This window comes from Phaenicophaeus curvirostris, chromosome 22, assembly GCF_032191515.1.
Source record: "Phaenicophaeus curvirostris isolate KB17595 chromosome 22, BPBGC_Pcur_1.0, whole genome shotgun sequence".
Lineage (NCBI taxonomy): Eukaryota > Metazoa > Chordata > Aves > Cuculiformes > Cuculidae > Phaenicophaeus > Phaenicophaeus curvirostris.
The window spans coordinates 8,099,529-8,121,500 of NC_091413.1; the positions used below are offsets into that span (position 1 = coordinate 8,099,529).

Here is a 21,972-nt window from a genome sequence, read left to right on the forward strand (position 1 = left end):
TTCATCCCTACTACACTCATCCAAGGGCTTGTACGGGAAGGGACAGTGATGGTCAGTTGATCGTTGTCCTCTCAGTGTCATTCCTGATTTCTTAGGCTGACATCAAATCCCCAGAGCTTGGGGAACCAGGAAAAGTGCTGCTTGATTCTAGCCCACCTTCACCAGCCATGCTGATGATGCAGCTTTCCCCGCTGCTTGCTTAGGCCATGGCAGTGATGCCCCTGGAAGGGACAATGTGGGTTTGTGGAAGTGCAGTTTGTGCTCCGGAAGGGATGGAGGCACCAGCTCAGGCTTATAAATATCTGTGGATGCTACTGTGAGCAGTGGGAGCTATGTCTCCTGTGGGAACAAGGCATCTTCCTGCATCCTGGTGCCAAACCATGTGTGCTCTGGTGTCCTTTTGAAATATAGATAACCTTGATGATAAGAAGACACATAATCCCGGTGCCTGGAACAGATAGCTCCTTCCCTCCTGTCATTTTGAGGAGCCCACGGAGATGGAAGGAGAGTTGGCCACACCGTTCCCATCCCCTCAGCTTTATTCCCACGATGGCCAGATGTGAATCCAGCAAAGCTTGGTTTCCCCTGGCAAGGGGCTAAAAGCAAGGGATTGTTCCCTAACAGCCAACAGCAGCCCCTGGCTGGGAGGGGGATATGAAGAGGGAGCGACCGCAGCACCATGAAGAAGTGGGGAGGGCTGGGAACAGATCTGCAGCCACCAGCAATTGCTCTCTCAGTTCTGGCATAGATGAAGCAGGGAGGAGGGAGGGAAGAAAGGGGGGAGACCGGCAGTGGGAGAGCGAAAGGTCCCCAGCTGGCTGTTAGTGGCATCTGCACTCGGAGTACAGACTCCAGCTGAGAGCCATTTCACTATTTATTTACATGTAATTATTGCTATGAGGTGCAGATATTAACACTGTCAAGAGCAATTTGCCCTGACATTTTTCACTTGCTCTGTTCCCTGACGTTTTGGGTTTGGTGGGAGGTTTTTTTTTTTTCCTCTCTCTCTCTCTTCATTGCGCTGCTTCAGTTTTGGCAGCACGAGGACCAGGCTTTTTAATCCAGCGCCTTTCGCAACTCATTAAACTTTGAAATTTAATTTTGCCTGGAGAGGAGCCGGGGTGTGGGGAGCGTCTCCCACCCCCTCTCCCCACACTCGCGCACCCACCACCCATCCACAGCAGTTCAAGCATTTCCACTCTAAACAAACCAAATTTACCGGTTGCTGCGTTTTCAATTGGAATGCAATCTCCAGCATTAACCTTTGCTTTCGATGCTGCATTTAAAACACACAGAAAGGTGCCCAACCGTTTATTAGGGGGAGAGTTTGAAAGTGCATGGAAAGAAAGCAAATGCCAAATGCATTTTTTTGAACTGGTGCCCAGACCACCATAAAAATCTGAACCCCTTGCAAAAGGTGGGTTGGGACCAGTGACTCTTTCCCATTTCCTTAGGCCTCTTTTTTTACTGTTTCCTTCCCTTTCCCTTTCACTCTTTCTCTTTCCCCTTTCTCTCCCCATTCCCCTTTCCCCAAACCATCTGATTTCAGTAGCTGGTGACACTTTAAATTAAGATTTCCAGCCTGCTCTCCAGCCCTGATCTAAGAAGACGGTTGCTGTATGTCAGCTAATAAATAGCAATTGTGCATTAGGACTTATTTGCCAAGCAGGAGCAGGGATGTGACAGGCACAACCCGCTGCAGCCTGCTTTTTTTTTTCCTCAGCCAATATGGTGCCTGTAATCATTTAGCGTTTGGTTAATACACAACAGCCCATATTCCTCCCCAGCAGAGCTCCACCACCCAGTGATTCACTCTCGCGCCTTAGAAACCTGAAGGGAAAAGCTAGGAGTCTGGAGGACTAAGGAGTGTGTGGGGAGAGATCGTGCTGTGTTTACGGATGGAGGAACTCATAGAACGGTTTTGGTTGGAAAAGACCTTTAAGGTGATCAAGTCCAACCATTGATCCAGCTCTGCTGGGTCTGCCACCAGACCATGTGCCCAAATATGACATCTACTCGTCTTTTAAACCTCTCCCCGGATGGGGACTCCACCACCTCCCCAGGCAGCTTCTGCCAATGCTCAACAACCCTTTCAGCAAAGAAATTCCTCCCAATATCCAACCTAAATCCCCCCTAGCGCATCTGGAGGCCATTTCCCCTTGTCCTGTCAGTGCCTACCAGGAAGAAGAGCCCACCCCGCACCTTGCTATAATCTCCTTTCAGACAGTTGTAGAAAGTGATGAGGTCTCTCCTATGTCTCCTTCTCTCCAGACTAAACTCCTGCTCCCTCAACATTTTGTAACCCATGTAGAGGGACCTGTAGTACATTAGAGGGAATGGCCTCAAGCTCCACCAGCAGGGGTTCAGGCTGGACATTAGGAACAAATTCTTCACAGAAAGGGTCATTGGGCACTGGAACAGTCTGCCCAGGGAGGTGGTTGAGTCCCCTTCCCTGGAGGTGTTTAAGGGACGGGTGGACGAGGTGCTAAGGGACATGGTTTAGTGTTTGATAGGAATGGTTGGACTCAATGATCCGGTGGGTCTCTTCCAACCTGGTTATTCTATGATTCTATGATTAAGAAAGTTAATAGTATTCTCAGTACTGCTGGCTGTGTGCTCAAATATAATCAAAGCCCAGCATGGAAACACAAACATTTTCTGTTCTTGGCCCTTTCTCCCCATACTTCTCTGCCCATCGCCTTTGCTGTGCCTAGCACTGAAACAGAGCTGATAAAACTGTTCCTGCCTTTGTAAAACTTCCATATCTCCTCCAGGGAAAGGCCCACAGCTACGCTACGCTATTAGCGTCGCGTGACACTGATGTTTTGATGTTCCCCTCATTTCCGTGCCTGACTTAGAATCCTAGAATCATTAAGGTTGGAAAAGCCCTCTAAGCTCGTCCAGTCCAACCATCCGCCCAACTCCACCGTGCCTGCTAAACCCTGTCCCCAAGTGCCACAATCACATGGTTTTTGAACCCCTCCAGGGACGGAGACTCCACCACTGCCCTGGGCAGCCTCTGCCAGGGCTTCACCACTCTGTCAGTAAAGAAATGCTTCCTAATATCCAAACTAAACCTTCCCTGGCACGACTTGAGGTAATTTCCTGCACTTTGGTCTCAACAACCCATGCAAGTTATTACAAGGCTGTTTGCAATGAGGACATCAACCTTGGCTTTCGGATGTTCAAATTCCTGCTCCCCCACAAAATTCTGTGCCATCTCAAGTTTTTGCCTTTATTTGGCTCATTTTTCCACTCATAAGGTGTGAGGTGGCAGCCCTGCTCTGCGTCATGGTCATGACAAATGCACTGAATCGGCAGCATCTTTGAAGAAAAAGGAATGTTACAGAAATAAGACATTTCTACTTTTTAAGTAGGTGTGACTTTGTGTAGCACATGCTACGTCCTTCCTAGAGGTGTTGGAAGGGTCAGGATGCTCTCACTGCAGTCTCCTGGACTTTTTTGTGTGGACATGAGGTTTTCTCTGCACATAATGACCAGGGGAGAATTAATCAGATGGAACTTTATTACCAGTGACCCAAATGCACCCACAAAGCTCAGGCACCAGCTGGTACATACATTAATTCCATTTTGGCTTCACGACAGTCTCAGTGGGGCAGGGGCAGGAGGAGGCAGGAGATGCAGATTTCCTGAGGAACTTTTAGGTGACACAGTTGTCTGAACCCATGGCAAGGCTTAGGACAAGTAAGACCTGGGCAGGGCTCTTTCTTTCAGGTTTCAGCCTCTCTGCTTTACCCATGGCCTCAGCTCTGCATCCTTTCACGTGCAACACCTGTTCCCCAGGGTCCCAAGCTTTCCATTGAGGTCCCCATTCCTCTCTACGCCAGAGGGTGCAAACCAAACAGGGAGAGACATGCCCAGGGCTGTCCAGGGTGCAGCGGGTGCCGGGAGCGCGGGAGATAACCATTGATGTTGTCAACGCTGCGGGGACTTAACGTATTGTGAGATATGGCAGCTTGTTTGCACGGGTGTTAACCAGCCTCTCCTGTCCCCTCCTTGTCACTGCCCAGTCCCTGCCACAGCCAATCTGTATCCTAATCTCCATCAATTAACAAGAAACACTTTCACCCTCTTGCTTCCCCCTCCCCAATGCAGACACCCACCCTGGAGCATCGGATAAAGAGGAAAGGGCCCCCCCAGCCTCGACCCTCTCCCCCTCTACTTTCCACTAACTCAGCGCAACCAATTAGGCATCTGACACCCGTACTGGCTGACAAATTGTTTCTGTCATCTGCTTTCTGTCTTTCATTAAACGAGAGGCGGAGGGGGGGAATTGAGAAGGGAAGGGGGGCTGGGAGATGTGATCTCCCATGCTTAGCGAGGCCAGATACATTAATTACAAAACGGCCATTTGCAGCATGAAAATGCATTAATTAAATTTATGCAATCATTATCTTTAAATAGTCATATCTTTAAAATAATCAGCCCTTCCTGAGTCTTCCCTCTTCTCCGCTAAGTGTCTCTAATCCCTTTTCCACCATTTATCTCTGGATCAGCAGTGGCTTGTATGGTTTTAAACTTCTGCGGGCAGGAGACACCTTACAAACTCTGCTCAAGTAACACAAGGGTGTTGCTACCTTTGATCGTACCCTTGGCCTTGCAGTGAGGGACACGGCCCTACTCAGAGGACTGGTCTGTTTTGGGGGGCTTTGGATAAGATATTTTCATAAAAGAGAGCTCGTCACTCAGCCAGGATTTGGGGGGTTCAAGTATAATATTCTTTACTTGCATCTCTATGAGTAAAGGAGAGCAAGCTGTGTGCTGGTTTCCATACCCATTTGGTAAACGTGTTGCTGTTTTTGTTTGGAAGGGTTTTATTCTAATGAGGGAAGACATTTCCCTTTGGCACAGCCTAAGCTCTGCCAGAAGACACCTTCTTTCCACCAGCGTAACTTCTTAAAAATCACTTCATTCCGGGCAGTAAATGGTGCTCATTAGAAAAGCGAGGGTTTCAAAATAGGCATTTCACTACTTGGATGCTCGAGACCACTTCTTGTTGCCTTTGTATTACAGTTCTAAAAACAATTTTATTTCGGCGTACCTTCAGCTGTAGCCAAAATCCAGTTGCACCAGCCAAACCTGAAGGAAGCACCGTTAATAATGGGTTGGCCCTGGAGTTTCTGCTTTTATACTTCATTGTTCAAAGCCTTTGCCCGTTTCTGAGTGCTACTCGAATAATCAGTGGAAACTTATCAAGGCTTGTGCCGTTCCCTGGCAGCACCCAGGTGCAGGGGTGCAAAAATACCCCAGGAAGAGTTAATCTCATCCCCTGCTTAAGCAAGCACCTATAGCACCGCGGCAAAGCTCCAGCCCAAATAGCTTTTAAAGAGCTGGAGGACTCAGAGAGGGATACTTATCTAAACTCAAATCCTTTAGGGCTTTCTTATCGCTGCTGGTTAAAGATTTTGTTCTGCTCTTTGTGTGTCTGCATCGTTTTTAATAAATCCGACATGTTTTTTTCCCCTATCAGTAATGCCTAGTGGGCTGACGTCCAATTAGACTGGAGCTGAAGCCGGGGTATTTGGATCCAAACCTCATGTTGTGTTCAGCTAGAGATGAGTTGGAGATTAAGACAGGGTAGGATTTGGGGGAGGAGCTGATGGTGACCGTCTCCTGCCAGATCTCTGACATCCAAGGGGCAAAAATGAGCTCTGGAGGAAAGCACGAGCAGACCATGCTTGTCCTGCACAGGGAAGCCCCCTCAACAGCCCCGGTGTCCCCAGCTGCCTCCTCAAACAGTGCATTATCAACCTATGAGCTGTTTGGATCCAGCACAGCATGAATTTAGTATAAACGTGATTAACAAAGAATGAATATGAAGGGCTCATTTTTTCCTGGACCGTCCCTGAGAAGGACATTTCTGGAGAGAAAGACAAAGCTTTACTGTGGAGCAAAACAGGGAAAGAAGTTTTTGAGCTAGAACATAACTGAATGGTACTCCTCTATTAAAGACATTGTTTTCAGCAAGGATCCCCACTTTCTTCTCCTATATTTTCTCCCACTTGTTTACACTCATGTCTCCATACCAGTGGACTCCACAGCTTGGTGAATGCAGCTCCGTTATACCTAAGTTCAGATCCTATGATGGTTTTGGGGTTGGTGTTTGGCAAAAGCAGGCAGCTCCCTGTCTTTGAAAATGCCACAGTGCTCCCTAGCAGCAGAGAGAAGTCTGGAGGAAGAGCACATGGCACCATGAAGGGCTGCAAAAAGCATTTCCTTAGCTTCAAGAGCTGTGATTTTCCTATAAGTGAGGGAAAAAGAGGTCCTGACTTTAGAAGTTCATTCCTATGGGAGAATGTCAGAAGATCCAAAATGAAGGCACTCCAGGACAGGACCGGGGTCTGGGCTGTTCATTCATTAAGGTGAGCTGAAAAGAGAAACCCTCACCTTCAAAAATGCACCAAGCTCCCCCTGAGAAAGCAGGGAAGCACAAGAGCAAGCGAGCAAGCATCAGGCAGGCTGGCAATAGGAAGTGCTTCCAATTTTCTGTTTCTTCCATTCTTTTGCCAGCTCGAGTTATTAAGTGTTTGGTGTGAGCCCAGCCAGCCCTGCGCTCCCTGAACTTATCAGGGTTATTTAATCTCCCCATGACCTCTCAGTATTTACGCTGGGAACCCTGGAGGCATTGGCTTTGCTTAACTGGTGTATCTTACACTGCAGTTAAGCTGGACCTTAACTGATTACAGCCCTTGATTGATCAGAGAAAGAGGGAGGGGAAGAGGGAGAGGAGTCCTAGAGCAGATACGCAGGACTATCTGCGCACCGAGCAGCTTCGCCTGCGGCTGGGATATGCCACTCGGGGGACTCTTTGTAGTGCAGCTCCTTTCACATTTATAGAGGCTCCCCTCCACTCTCCAAAAAGAGAGAGATGGAGAAAGAAAAGCAGGCAAAGGGGGGGAGCATGGAGCCGACTCAAAGGATCTCAGGAAATCTTGTTTCGAAGCAGTAAGTCAGCACCCGCACTCCATTACCAGTGTCCGCGGGGGGTTGTGATAGGGAGCGGGTGCAGAGCAGCTTAGCTGAGAAATGGGAAAAAATACTAATAAAATGAGGGAGAGAAATGGAAAGGGAGGAGGGGAAGAAGAGCCCTTTCTGGTGAATTTTAGTTCGTCTTTGTCCGTCTCTGATAGGGGCAATGACAGGAGCTCATAGAACAGTTTTAATTTGCTGGGGCTGTGCTGTGTGCCCACCCCACCCTGCCGTTATTCACATCAGCAACAGATTTAGGGCTGATTTAGCAGGAAACCTTGAGGTATGTTTGTTTATTTCTTGGTATCTTGAGTCTCTCGTCATGCCCCTCTCACTCCCCGTCTGCCACCAGCATATCTGAGCTGACCCAAGGATGGACAAATAGTGCAGCATTAAAAACAAGTGATGACCATCCAGCCTAGTTCCAGAGCCAAACCTAACCTGAGCCCTTCTGCTAGTCTGGAAATGTTTAGGAATTGCAGTTTTTCCATGATTATGCCTTTCTGCTTTCTCCTCCCAGATGAGTTTTTGAGTTCTAAAATGCCTTAAGTAAGATTGATCTTCCTAAGATTAATGATAGAATCGTAGAAAGGTCTGGGTTGGAAGGGTCCTTTAAAGATCCAGTTCCAGCCCCCTGCCATGGGCAAGGACACCTCCCCCTAGACCAGGCTGTGTGAAGTTGCCCAGAGATGCTGCATATCTGAACAAAGGGATTTTTCCATGGAAACTTCCCTTTCCACTGATTCACTTGTCCTTCACAGAGAAACGCATTCAAGGAGAAAGCAGCATCAGGGTAGAGTTTGCTCATGGTGGCTTCTGTTAGCACAGTCCTGGAAATGAGGAGGGCAGGGTGGTTGGGTTTGCCAACCAGCACTTTTGGGAAATGTTTGCCTTCTTTTGGTTATTCTATATAAAATGTCTTGGCAATTTGAATTTTCACTTGGCAAGTGAATAATGATGTCAGGGGTTAGTGAAGCGCAAACTGTCCTTTTTCAGAGGGGAGATACTCAGCTGAGCATGAAAACCAGACCCCTTTGACCATTCCAATATGGCAAGTGAGTCTCTCGGCATGAGTCTCTCCTGTTTCTGGAAGGGATGAGCCTGTATATCTTGGTTTTGCTTGTTTGTGATAATTAATATCTGCAGAACTGGGGCCCCCTTTACCTTAAACCGGCCACACTAGCACATCATGTCTTTTTATTCCTTCTCTGATTATCCAAACTGCTAAAATCTCTGCCATCTGCTTTTATCTAAGTGACAGTAGATTTTGGTGCCCTAACACCAGGGACAGCAGCTTGTGTTTCTAGATCAATCACTTTCTAATGTGATTTCCATTCACAGAGATGCCTTCCCTCATTCCCCTCCAAATTACACCTTTACCATCAGGTTTCCTTGGATTCAGGAGTTGTGATTTTCCTATGGGTGAGGGAAAAAGAGTTCCTGACTTTAAAAAGTTACCCCTGTGGGAGCTTCAGAAGATCCGAACTGAGTTGAGGGGTTTCAGCCTTATTGGATGTATAACCCCATGGTGCCTCTGATTTTCTGATGGTGTTTTCATTGCCAGAAAAGCCCACTTCTCTTTCCCAAACCATCCAGATTTAAGCAATTTCTCTCACCATTATAGCTAAGACCTTCCCGTTCTTTTGTATAGCTTAGAAACTTTTCTTTAGACCTTCTCCATAATTTGTACATCTCTACAGAAGCAGGGTGCCCAAAACAAGATGCAGTGCTCCAGGTGGAACCTCACCATAGCCCTGAACAATCAGGTAATAACTTCCCATCGCCTTTTTATCTAATCCTCCCCTCATGCAGCCTGCATTGGTCTGCTTCTCTGCAGCTCACTATTGCATCCTCAGCTCCATCCCATTCCCAGCATCTCCCTGAGCCCTCTCCATCATGAGTGTGTGGCAGTTCTCCATCCGTCAAGTGAACAGGGTCATTTTAGGACACAAATGCTCATCTTCATTTCACCCGCTGTGTCCTAGACCTCTCCTTTATGGTGCTGAAACATCCGTCAGATGTTTTAAGTCACTGAAAGGCAATGATGCTATTTCTGGGTTTATTGTTCTCTGCCAAACTGTTCAAGCACAGGCCCACAGGAACCATTTCTGACCACTCTAAAGGGATCTGGTATGAGCTGGCACACACACACCAGGCAGGATTCAGGCACGTTGTGTTCTGTGCCCGGCTTTCCCTCTGACACGTTTCGTGTGCCCTTGGGAAAGGCATTTCACTGCCTTCCATGAATTTCCCCATGGAGCAGGGAAGGTTACGAAAATGAGATATTACGGCTCGACAACAGCAGCCACGTCAGCCCTGGAGTCCTTCTGGAGCAAGAAGGACTTGTGTGATTGTGTTAGCTCATATTTGTAACCCTCTTCTCTTTAGCACTAGGAACATGCCAATGGGGGCTATAAACACCCAGCCTGAGGAGTTAAAGCTGGGGTAGCACCAGTCTGATTAAACGGATACCCACAACAAAGTAGAACTAGAGTTGAGTCCCCTGTTCATTCACACCAGTGTGAATCGGGCTCAGAGGGCTGGAGCACCTCCCATGAGAGGCCAGGCTGAGAGAGTTGGGGTTGTTGAGTCTAGAGAAGAGAAGGCTGTGGGGAGACCTTAGAGCAACTTCCAGTAGTGAAAGGGGCTTCAGGAAAGCTGGAGAGGGGCTCTTGATCAGTGAGGGCAGGGGTAGGACAAGGGGGAATGGTTTTGAGCTGAAAGAGGGGAGATTGAGATGACATCTTGGTGAAAAATGTTTTCCTGTTACAGTGCAGTGGCCCTGTCCCAGGCTGCCCAGAGCAGGGGTGGCTGCCCCATCCCTGGAGGGGTTCAAGGCCAGGCTGGATGGGGCTTGGAGCCCCTGATCCAGTGGGAAGTGTCCCTGCCCATGGCAGGGGTGGGACTGGATGGGGTCTGAGGTCCCTTCCAACCCAAACTGTTCCATGATTCTACAGCTGTGCTTGCAGTCAGGAAAGTCATCCTTTCAGCAGGCTAATGAGAAGTTTGCTCCCTGGGTTCCAAAATTTAGTTGGACATGACCTTAGATGGAAATTACCCAGATCAGACATTTTCTGGATGCAAGAAGTGTGAAGCATTGTCTGGATCCCTGGCCTGACTGCAGACTCAGATTTAGCAGGTGTATGTACTTGATGGGTTTGACATATTGGTTTACAACTCCACTGGGTCGAGTGGTTTAGAAAATATTCAAAATTAATTGCTTGGGTTTGTGAGTGCAGAGTTAGCGATTGCTACATAAGTCATTTTAGTCCTACCTAGGGGCATATTTGCATATATTTATCCTGCTTTCAAGTGAAGATCTTTGGGGAAACTGTATTTATCTCCTCCCAACTCTTTCTTCAGCTTTCAGTAGTCCTAGAGTCACCTCTTCATTTTGTTTCCATTTAATGTATGTATAGAATAACTGACTCTTTCCACCAAGTGAAAATGAATCCACAGAGATCAAAAAGCCTTAATATAAGGAAAGGTTGCCTTCTGCAAGAGAGAAGGAAAAGATTAGCTGAACAGCCTGCAAAATAAAGATGGAAAAGATTAAGATGAAGCCCCACCAAGTAGCTCAGAATGGTGTTGGAGGACAGAGCATGACCTACCCAGAGCAGACACTGGATCAACCACAAATGGCAGAGACCATCCTCTCATGGGGAACTCAGAGCAAATCCTTAGCTTGGTCCATGTCATTGGTTAAACCGTAAGGTCTAGCCTGTTTCCCAGCACAGCCATCAGGCCCCTTACAGACTTTCCCTTCTCTAGGAAGTGGTGTAAATGTTGGCACACACAAGCTGAAACAAAGAGAGATTTCAGCCTGCAAATGCCTTCACACCAGAGAATTTCCTAGTGGTTTTTGCCTGATGTATTAGCAAATATTCCAACTGATCATATTTCCAGTCTTTCCCAAAGAGGGGGAATTTCTACCCATCCCTAGGAAAGCAGGACCCCAGCTTCGGAAACACTGCTCACTGCCAGGAGACCCTTCCTCTGGTTTTCTCTTTCCTGTTTCTGCCTGGTATCCAGTTTGCATTCCTTTGGGACCACCAGGCAGCTTCTCTGGCATTAACACCCTTCGGCTAACGGCAGATCATTGTCTTCCCCTGATTCAGAACTTCGCCAGGCTCAGCAGTTTCTAAATGCAGCATTTTTCTACTTGTTTTTGGATGCTTAATGCTGTGTCAAATCAGGTGGCGGAGATGGAGACACCACAGAATCTGGGGTCACTCTGGAAAACACTGTCCATGGGCTCCTGCCTCTGCATTGTTCTGTGTGCTTGGGTTTGCTCTCTTTAGGACACCTCTGGGTCTGCCCGGTCGTGGGGCAGTGCAGTATCACTGAACGTGGATGTAAAGCCATGTTCACGATATCACTATTGGCTGGGCATCTTAGCGAGCCTCAAGCAAACCAACGATGCAGGGCAGGAGGTGTGGGGACTATGAGGACATACGGCTCATCTAACACAGCCTGGGTTGCCTTGGTGTTTCCTTTTGACTGCAGACACCACCAAGGTGCAGCCACCAGGTCTGCTGGGGCAAGGGGTTGTCATGGAACTTGTCTGCTACCCTTCCCTCACACCCTCCTCTATCTAAGCAGGATCTCTCCCTATCGCTTGTCTTCCCCTCCAGCCCCTCCTGCCCCCCAACACACCAAAACATCCCCCCTCAGCCCCCAAACCTAAAATCCAAAGGTCTGATTGCGCAGATCGAAGTCCCTAATTGCGCTTCCCTTTCCAAAGCCGCATTCGTTTATCATAAAGGGTGCACATTTCCCCTGCTACAGTTTCCACGGCCACAGGCCCTGAGGGCCAGCTCAGAAATGGAGGGAATTAATTACATTTTTTTTTAACTCCCCTTCTTTTAAAGTATGGGAGAGAGTGATGAAACGTCCTGGGGGGGGGAGCAGGAGGGAGCTGCAGAGCTGAGGGTGGGGAGGGAGGCAGCAGCAGGAGGCAACGGGGGGGCTGGCTCTTTCATCCAGGAGGGTCTTTGTGCATTAAACTTGGTCTCCCTAACATATCGGGAACCCTTCCTCCTCTTCCCCATGCCAAATGACCTCCGGAAAAGGAAGAAATGTGGCCAAAGGCTCCCAGCAGCACGGCTGGTATTGACTTGCCCTGAAGTGCAATCCCGTGCCATGCCTGTGACTGATTTGGGACAGCAGCAAAGGGAAAGGAGATGGGGAAAGGGAGAGAGATGAGTGGTGAGAGGGAGGGGAAAGGGACGGCTGACAGTCACTGTGATGGACAGGGAGCAGATTTCCCTCCAGATAAAGCCTTACAGATGTGAAGTGGGTATCGATTTTTAGTTAGTGATGATAATGCACCAAGAAGTAATAAATTATAAGAAAGCAAGGTCAAAAAGAAAAGGTAAAAGGACTTTGCATTCTTGAGGAGGGGATTTCTCTAGATGCCCCAGACTTTCCTAAGTTCAGAAGTTGCCTGGAAAATTAGTTTATCCAGCTGAAACAAGAAGTCTGATAGCATGGGCCTGCTGAGGGCTTGTGTAGGTCTCTCCATGCTGGGTGGCTGTGTAGTGGAGAGGGAATAGAAACCTCTGGTTCACTGTTGTTATTTCTAACACCTTTATGTCCCAGGGTGGGGAAAATCGGATGCCGTCCTCTGATAAACTGAGTCTCAGGGGAGCTCAGCCTCAAATACCTCTCAGCGTGCCTGGAAAAGGCAGATATTCCCCATGATCAGCATGGCTAAAGAGGGACCCAGAGAGCTTTGGGGCTTCTGGCTCAGGGCTCATAGAATCGTAGAGTCATAGAATGGTTTGAGTTGGAAGGGACCTTAAAGATCATCTAATTCCAGCACCCCTGCCACGGGCAGGGATGCCTCCCACTGGATCAGGCTGCTCAAGTCCCCATCCAACCTGGCCTTGAACACTGCCAGGGATGGGGCAGCCACGGTTTCTCTGGGCAACGTGGGCCAGGGCCTCTTCACTCTCATTGTGAAGAATTTTCTCCTTATGTCTGGTCTAAATCTTCCCCTCTCCAGTTTATAGCCATCTGCAGCACTCAGCCACCCAAACTCCATGGGAGCCTCCAGCAGGGGTGTGGGTGTCCATCCTGTAGCCACCTTCCAGCATCTCCCCTCTCCAACCTCCACACAGCTACATATCCATTCATCACCCTGGCATCATCGTGATGAAATATTGGCATCCCTATGTCTCTGTATGGATTTCCAGAGGGAAATTCAGCCCATCATTTTCAAAAAGGGGTCTTAGGGTGGTGTGAATTGTCCTTCAGAAATGTCAGTCTCTCTGTAGAGGGATTCCAGAGGATTAGCAGAGACTAGAACCTTAACTTCACACAGCTAAGGTTAGTCGAGTTGAGTCCTGACTTAAGTGACTTGTTCAAGCCCTTTTGAGTCTGTGGCAGAGCTGGGATTAGAAATCAGTTCCCATCCTGGCTGATTAAAGCCAATTACTGTCTTTAGTAGGATTGTGCAAGTGTCTTCTCCGGTCTCAGCTCCTCTGAATTTGAAGAGTGTGAATCTGGGTTTCATTTACCATCGTTGCTTTACATCCCCCTTTCTTTTTAAAAGGGCCTTAGCGGAAGTGTTAATATGACTTCTGCTTGCTTTAAGAGCCTTTTATTTTCTCAGAGTAATACAAAGCAGCTGAGTCTTTTGGGGAGATGGCCAGGAGGGAGAGCACTAGAAAACCCTCTGCTCTGTGAGTGGTTCCAGTTGCTCTTTATTTTATGGCGCAGGATTTCTTTCCTGCACCTGCAGGGCTCAGCAGTGCAGGCGGCACATCCGCAATCCAACAGCACTGCCAGACCTGGACAGCTCAGGCAGGGAGAGGTGAAACAGCCTGGCTTTGCATTGCCGGAGCTGGAGCTTTCCAAAAGCAACTCATCATTCCTATGTCCATGTTTTTGCACATGCAAAGAAGGCTGTTTATTGTTTTAAGCATCTCATTCTGCTTGCAAATGAAATCTGATGAAGTCTCGTGGCTGCCGTACACGTGAATGCCCTGGATAGCTGTCAAGGCAAAGAGGTGCAGGGTGTCACAGCCACTGCGACGGTGATGCTGAAGCTGTGAGGTCCATCAACAGCTGGTGGGATCGAGGGGCAGAGAAGGAGGATTCACAGCTGAGCCAGATGAAAGATCGTGACCCAGCTTTAGTGGAAGGTTACAAATAACTTTGCAGCTGGAAAACCTCCCTTCAGGCTGCGCTCCTGTGATTTCCCCATTCCATAAGCCTTGAGGCAGAGGGGTTTACGTTACATCCACACAGAAAAGCATGACAGCCCTATTCTCATATTAATCCATTCTGTCTTGCATATTTAAATGCAATTTCCTTTCTTCATCCCCCTGTCTTTTAGTCTTTGGGCTGTCATAGGGCAGGGAGTTCCACAGGCGCGTTTCACACTGTTGTCACTAAAAAACTTCATCCAGATACCTTGAGGCTTAATCATTGTGGTTCAAAAGCCGTGCCCAGAGGGTCTGGAGAGCTGGAGGCAATTTAGGCTCTGTCTGGAGCAGTGCGGAGACAGTAAAGGCAGGTTTAACTTTTGAGGACCAGTAGCAAACGCTAAGCTCAGTGCAGGCTGAAAGGAACAGAGGGTAAACAGACCCTGCCTGAGCTCCGTGCTGCCGCCACTGCTCTGCTCTTAGCTTATTCAAACCTCATTCCCATGTCTCTGTACCACACTGCAGACAAACCCAGTACTTGGGGTTAGACTGATTTTCCAGGCTTTTTAACTACTCCCCTCCCCAGTACCTCCTCACTGCCTCACCCTCCACAGGGGTCCAGCCACCCCTGCTCTCAAATCCCTCTCCCAGACAAATGCCTGGGAAGGATCTCAGGCTGGCTGAGTCAGGAGGTGGCATCACATCAAGGGAAAGCATCTTTGCAGGACTCTGGAGTCCTTCCGGGGAGGGGGAGGAGAAGCTTTAGAAAGCAAAGGCCAGCACGTAGCTGGTCATTCAACCTAAGCCCCTGCTCCAGCAGGAAGGTGAGGGAGGAGGGGATGGGAAAGGTGTCGGGGTGAGCAGGAAGGGCAGACACCGCTCTATGCAACCCTTCTTGTGTCCTTCCAGAGAATGTATCCACCGCACAATAGCTCACCAGGACACTGGTGGGGGATAAAGGGCTCATTTTACCACTTGCCAGGCTCCAAATATTTCCAATTTGCCACTTTAATTGATGTCAATAAGGTTATGCTAAATTCGGAGGTTTTCAGCGGGTCGGCATCTGAGCGCCGTCCTGGCCCCCCGAGGTGACTGCCTGTCCCTCTCCCCCTCCTTTCCCAGCACAAACATGGCCAGGCACGCCTGCGGCGGCTGCCAACATCAACCAAGAGGCATCAGGAGTCCCCTTCCTTCGCTCGCCACCACCACCCACTTCTGCAAACTCTTTACCCTCTTAACTTGGCAGCCCCGGGGGGAATTTTGCTGATTGCAGGAGGCAGTTGCATTAAAACACTGGTGGGATCGGGATCCTTGCGTGAAGGGCCGTAGGCAGCAGCTTACCCCAGCCTCACCCGCAGGAACAAATCCGGCATTTTTGTTGCCAAAGAGGAAAAAAAAAGAGATTCTAAGTTCATCTGTTTCAGGTCTCGAAGCAGGAAGATTGCTTGTGTGCAAATCTAATTACCTTTTCAAACCCGACACTACACTGAAATGAGCTGAGCCAGGACCTGTTATCCTTTAACATTCAAGGGCAAAAAGAACTTTGACATTTCAGTCCCTAAAGCTGAATCTGCATCAAAGCCAGGAAGGGTTTGTCTGCATTGGTTAGAGACCTTTGCAAACCAAGGCCCACTCAGACTTCCAAAGAAAGGGACAATTTTCAGCGTCCCTTTTTGAAAACAGGTATTTTTGCACCGTCTGATGGATCTCCACTTCCATGGGGGCTTGTGCATAGGAAGGGAGGGGTGATGGTCCATGGCAGTGCATGTTGAGTGGGTTTGACCCAGGTTTATTCCTTTCTCTGGTGTTCATCCTGGACTGCACAGCTCACATTGTTGGCAGGTCAGCGACGAAAGACCAAAGATTGTGTGTGCTGGGAAGGAACTTCTCAGTTGTCCCTACTGAGGTCTTTCAAATGCAGCATTAGACACAGAGGAGTCAACTGTAGGGTCTGCCTGATGTTGTTCAGTAGAAGTAGGGCTTCATTCTCCAGCCTGGCCAAGCTTTTATTGATATTGTGTATTATACTGATAGAACAGCACTGTACGCAGACTGTTTCTCCCTGGTATGCATGAAGGCAGGTGTGCGCTCACCATTTCTCCTCCAGACATTGACCTGTTGTCTCCTGTGTTTCTCCAGGTGATGAGCATCCTGAGCAACCCCAGTGGGGTTCCTCCGCAACCTCAGGCTGATTTCTCCATCTCTCCCCTTCACGGTGGCTTGGACACCACTAACTCCATCTCTGCCAGCTGCAGCCAGCGGAGTGACTCCATCAAGTCTGTGGACAGCCTCCCGACTTCCCAGTCCTATTGTCCTCCCACCTACAGCACCACTAGTTACAGCGTGGACCCAGTGGCTGGCTACCAATATGGACAGTATGGACAAAGTAAGTGCACTGATTGTATTCCCCCTGCATAGGGAAGAGCAGAAGAGAGGGAGAGAATGTAAGAAGAGATGGATATTGCATTGGAAGGGATTCCCATGGAAATCTGCCAGCCTAGAAAGAAAAAGGGAATCTTCCCACCAGACACAGATAGAGATTTCTCCACACAGCCTCCCCAACACCCTTGTAGTCCAATTCGAACATCCCAGTTGAAATATTTTAGGTAAAACCTTTCTATTAGGAAAGGACAACTTCCAGACCTCTCTCCTTCCCCATATCCAACTCTTGCTTCTCCAAAAGCCCTGCATCACGCTCATCCTGCTCAGCCAAAGGAAGGCTGGAATTTTAATGCCATCCCTTAGTGACCCAGAACTGCGTGTGTTGCTTCCTCTCTTGCCCTCTCTAAGGGTCCTTCCTCAGAGGTTTTGCTACAAAACACTTTAAGCCAATGCCTGTGATTCTGTGAAAGCTGAAGTGAGACTGGAATTGTAATCCTGAACCTCCTGAAAGGCGGAGGGACACTGGGAGTGGCTGTTTCTCCTCCAGAATGGCTGGGTCACCAAACCACCAGCGAGCCTGGCAAAGGGCTCACCTGCTGGTGTTAAACTAATAATAAGTATGGTGTTGTGAGAGAGTGATCCGCGGAGGGTTAAAGGTGCATCCTCTTCCTCCGGGAGCACTCCTGCTTGCCCATAGCTTGTCCTCAGTGACCTTTCCTTCCATTTGGCTGTGGCTTTTTATTCCCCTCTCCGTCACAGCCCTTTAATGTCTTTAACTTCTCCAGCTAAATGAGAACCGGCTGTGGCGGCAGACGAGATCAATAGCAGCTTCCCCCCACCCCTCCCTTTTTTGTTTTTCCCAAGTTTGATCTGTGACCCCTCGACCTTCCCCTCGCTTCTGGATGTGAGGCTGGACACACGTGCTATTGATAAAAATCTTAAACAAATTCCAATACCATGTATTTCCAATAAAGATCCCCTTGGGCAAGACGTTAGTCACACCCATGTGTGTAAAAAATAAAATAAGGAGGACGAGCTCTGTTTTCTGAGGGAGAGAGACCAGCAAAGAGAAGGAAAGAGAAAGAAGGGTTTGTCTTGGTTTGCTGCAGGAATTTTCACTTGGGCCTCTCCTTGTGCTGATGAAAAACTGCTCGCATAGCCCTATTTACATTGTTTTATTTGCCCCTTTCCCTGATTCCTGTCGCATGGCGCTCTCTTTTCTGCTTGACACCCATTGAATTTACAAGTCCACTGGGCTCAGTTTGAAACAGTCACGGGCACTCAGGTGACCAACAGGCCGTGCCCAGCAGCAAGGCTTGCGTGGTCGGCAGAGTTAGCCCAGACGTGTCCCGTGCCCGGAGACAGACACGCAGGTAGCTCATCAGGAAGGCGTTCTTCCCTCTAGGGCAAGGAAGGTAGGAGAGAAACCATCATGCACCATCCAAGCGGAGTCATACCCAGCATGACAGCAGGTCCCACAACCAAAGCCAATGCCTTTCTGCATGGTAGACGCAGCACAAACCAAGCTCTTCTGAGGTGGGATCTGTGTCAAGCAGCAAGTTCTGCAAATGTACACATGTGTGTATAGATGTTGTATTTACAGCTCTGTACAGGTGAGGTAGAAATCCACCTCATATTAACCTCTCTCGTAATGAGCCCTCTTCATAATAATTTCTATGTAAGGAAACAGTTTTCGTTGGTAATTGGTTCTGTTAGAGCAATCACTTGACCTTGGTATAACATTTTTTCTTGTCTTTCTCAGTGCATGTTATATTTAGCAGACACTTTCTTCCCTTCTGCTTTTCAGTTCTTCACTGCTTCTTTTCAAATGCTGTGGGGTGGCCTCCGCAAGATCTTTTTTTTTTGTTGTGCAGTTCAAATCACGTTTATTCTTTCTATGATGCGGCAAAAAGTATCAAAACTCTTTTTAGTGACCACTGATATAAGAAAAATGGGGGGTTGTTATGGTGGGAGCAGGCTCTGTATAACTGGGGACATAACCAGGAGTGGGAACAAGAGCCCTGCAGCTTTGGTAGGCTCTGGACCTGACACAGAGAGTCTCTCTCCACCAGCTTCTCTCCTGCTTATTCTCTGGTTTAGATACACAAAATCAGACACAATTTCTCTCTCACACATAACCAAATAAACACGCAGAGTACTTCCCTTAAGTTTCTGGTTTTATTTTGGCTTCTGCCGTATTGAACTAACAAACCCTATCTTTGACTCCTGGTGTGGGAAACCCTGGTGCCTTTGAACTCCTCCCACTGGCACAGATAGCAAGATCAGGAGTTCAGCATGTTTGGTTTTCTTCAGAAGGATGGGATTGCCATCAAATTTCCATTGTGCTAGGGGCTGCCCAGAGCCCTGCCCGTTCACCAACCTCCTCTCCCAAGCACCCACCTGGATTTCCCCAGAGGTGACAACAGCCACAGAGGCACAACCACATACACACAGAGTGTCTCCAAGGAATAACTCTCCTCTTCACCTACAGCCTCTCAAAGACATCATTTAATGTGTTTATCTGAAATATCAGGTGACTGAGCTGACAAGGTGTGGATGAGAGCCATAGCTTGGGGTCTAATCCAGTCTGCACTGACTTCGAAACCAGAGGCACCATAACCATAGAATCATAGAACCACTAGGTTGGCAAAGACCTTTGAGATCATCAAGCCCAACCATACCTGTCCACTCCTAAGTCATATTGCTAAGCACTTCATCTGCACATCTTTTAAACACCCTCAGAGATGGGGGCTCCACCACCTCCCTGGGCAGTGCCTGGGAGCCCTTTCAGTGAAGAAATTTTTCCTGATGTCAAATCTGAACCTGCCCTGGCACAACTTGAGGCCATTCCCTCTCATCCTATCACCTATCACTTGGGAGATGAGATCAACACCCACCTCACCACAGCCTCCTCTCAGATAGTTGTAGACAGTGATAACATAACATTACAGAGCCCAGCGCTCGAGTGGAGCTACCCGAGCATCCCAATCCCCAGCTCCACTTGCTTAACTCAGCTCCTTTCAGCCTCTGCCAGGTGCAGAAGCCGTGCTGCCCAGCAGGAATTGCTTCGGCCCTAAATAACTCACCCTGGGCCGAGCCTGCTCACTTTCAGCCCAGCCTGCCAGCACTTGCACAGCCTGTGCTGTCCCAGCCGGTGAGCAGAGATGCTAGATTAATGTGGTCCTTGTGGCTCCCAAAGGCCGGAGCTGTGTTAATGATGCCGGTGATGGAACGCAGAAGCGTGAAGGGAATTCTAATAGATATGACAAGTCTAATAAGAATTTGTGCCTGGAAGGGACCTCCTCTGGGGCAGGCATCTGACAAGACGTTGATGGCTGAAATTTGTTTACTCATTGGCACCGATTGTGCATCTCCTGCCAGCTCCTTATTAATCTAATTTGAGACATTAAAGCCAGTGAAAGGGAGAGACTTTGACTGAGGCACAGCTAATGAGTAATGTCACCATCCTGACCAGGTCTTCTTCCCCCTCAGACCATGGGGCAGTCTGCCAAGCTGGGATACAGGCTCACACGTTGCCTCTGGAGTTGTGGCTGCGTTTGCCACCCAGATGGAGATGAGCAATATGGGTTCCTCTTGGAAGGGTGGATGGAGGCAGGCAGCACAGCTCAGAAGGATCAGCTAGCGTGCAGTAGACGAGTCTGATCAAACCCTGTCTGGGCTTGGTGAGCTTCCACTGAATTCTCTGTAATTGTTCACACCAGCACCACTGAGTGCAGGCATTGACTTTGCCACTGAGGGTTGACACGGAGAGATGAGCCTGGAAGGCTTATCCCACTGGCTTTATGCTCAGGCTTGTCTCAGACAGCCCCATTGGAAACATCATTTTGCATTGCAGAAACAGAATTTGAGCTCTTTTCAGTAGGTCCATGGAGAGATCCAAAGAACTGAAGCAGACCCATGCAGAGCACACTCTGCTCACTGCAGCTGCGCTTAACCCCAGCAGCATCTGTCCTGGCCAGTGCTTCTGCTGGAACATGATCCATTTGCACTCTTTCCTAGGAGCACAAGAGGCCCCTCGTGTCTGTGGCAATCACTGCATTACATTTTGTAAGAGAGTCTGCAGAGTCTGTTGGTTCCACACCCTTTGAAGCCAAATGCCTCAGTTCTAAATGCTAACACTCAGGTTGTGCTGTTTTCTCATCCTTCTGTTTTTTCTTGTCTCATCTTCAGCTGCTGTTGATTATCTGGCCAAGAACGTGAGTCTGTCTACACAGCGTAGGATGAAGCTGGGAGAACATTCAGCCGTTCTGGGCCTCCTACCAGTAGAGACAGGCCAAGCTTACTGAAGAGTCCGACTGTGTCAACAACCCACTCCAGCAACTTGGTACCACTGGAGAAAACACCACCAGCCTTCCAGGGATCTACCTGTACCCGGACCCTACTCCTTCCCAATTCCCTTCCATCTCACACCAACCTGAGCTGTGAAGGAGACGGGAAAGAAGGGGAGGGCTCTCCAAGTCTCCAGCTCCTCCAAGAGCATGAGGCAAGCCTGGCCTCTGTGACCTGACTCCTCCTGTGGCCAGAGACAACGGGTTGGGTACATTCATTTACTCTAAGTTCCTGCCCTCCCTCTAACCCACCTGGCCATGGTGTTTTGCCCATGCTTAAGGACTTTCCATTGATCTAGGTAGTTGGCATAGTCAAAGCCAAATTGACCTTTTTTCTTTGTAAAAAAAAGAAATGTTTCATTCTGTATCCTTTTCTTTCCAATCCTGTAAATTGAGTGAATGTTGTATAGGAAGGAATAACCAAGCTGGTCATTAAGAGTGATAGAATTCGGGACCACGGAAGAACTATGGACCAAATATAAGAACTCGTTTAAAAAAACCACACACACGAAGACAAACAAACCCAGAAAAATATGTATTGAAGTGACAGCAAATCTCCCCACCCCACTCTACCCTGCCATTCTCACTGGTGGCTTCCCAAAGCAGGGCCAAAGCAGGCCAGATCGCTGCTAAGCAGGGGCAGGATGTGAGTCTGTCTGTACCTTTGGAAAGTGTAAATGTAAATTACATGAGCACTGGAGGTTAAGGGCATGAGCACAAGCAACATTTACTTTTCTTCTTGGGGGCGAATTTAGACCTGATTATCACTGAAAAGTCACGGGCAACAGGTACAGCAGGAGATGTGAGAGCGAACACTGGCCTTGCACACACGGAGAAAGGGCATCAGATGCATCCGATCAGGTTGGAGCTTTTGCCCTTCCAGTCAAGAAAGTTGAGGACTGCGTGGCCCTTCTTTCACTCAGCAGGGAAGAAGCTGGCCATGACAGCAAAGAGAGGAGAGGGAAGAGTCAGAGGTGTTTGTTAGCGGCCTGCTCAGAGGGGTCAGGATGCACAGTCAGGTCCTTCTGCCAGGAAAGGGCCACCTGAAACAAAATAGTGCTTGTTCCGTAAGTGCTTTCCTGCATCTCACGGTAGGATGG

At 48.6% G+C, this 21,972-nt stretch overlaps 1 protein-coding gene across 2 annotated transcripts in view; it reads left to right on the forward strand.

Annotated features, from left to right (window-relative positions):
* The window catches only part of PAX7 (paired box 7), a 106,598-nt gene extending 85,241 nt beyond the window's left edge, over positions 1-21,357 (forward strand). For both annotated transcript variants that reach the window (XM_069874456.1, XM_069874457.1), the window contains exons 8-9: positions 16,281-16,527; positions 20,715-21,357. In XM_069874456.1, the coding sequence (XP_069730557.1) occupies positions 16,281-16,527; positions 20,715-20,830 (363 nt within the window). In that variant the 3' untranslated portion in view covers positions 20,831-21,357. The remainder of the gene's footprint in view (positions 1-16,280; positions 16,528-20,714) is intronic.
* Positions 21,358-21,972: the final 615 nt, after the last annotated feature.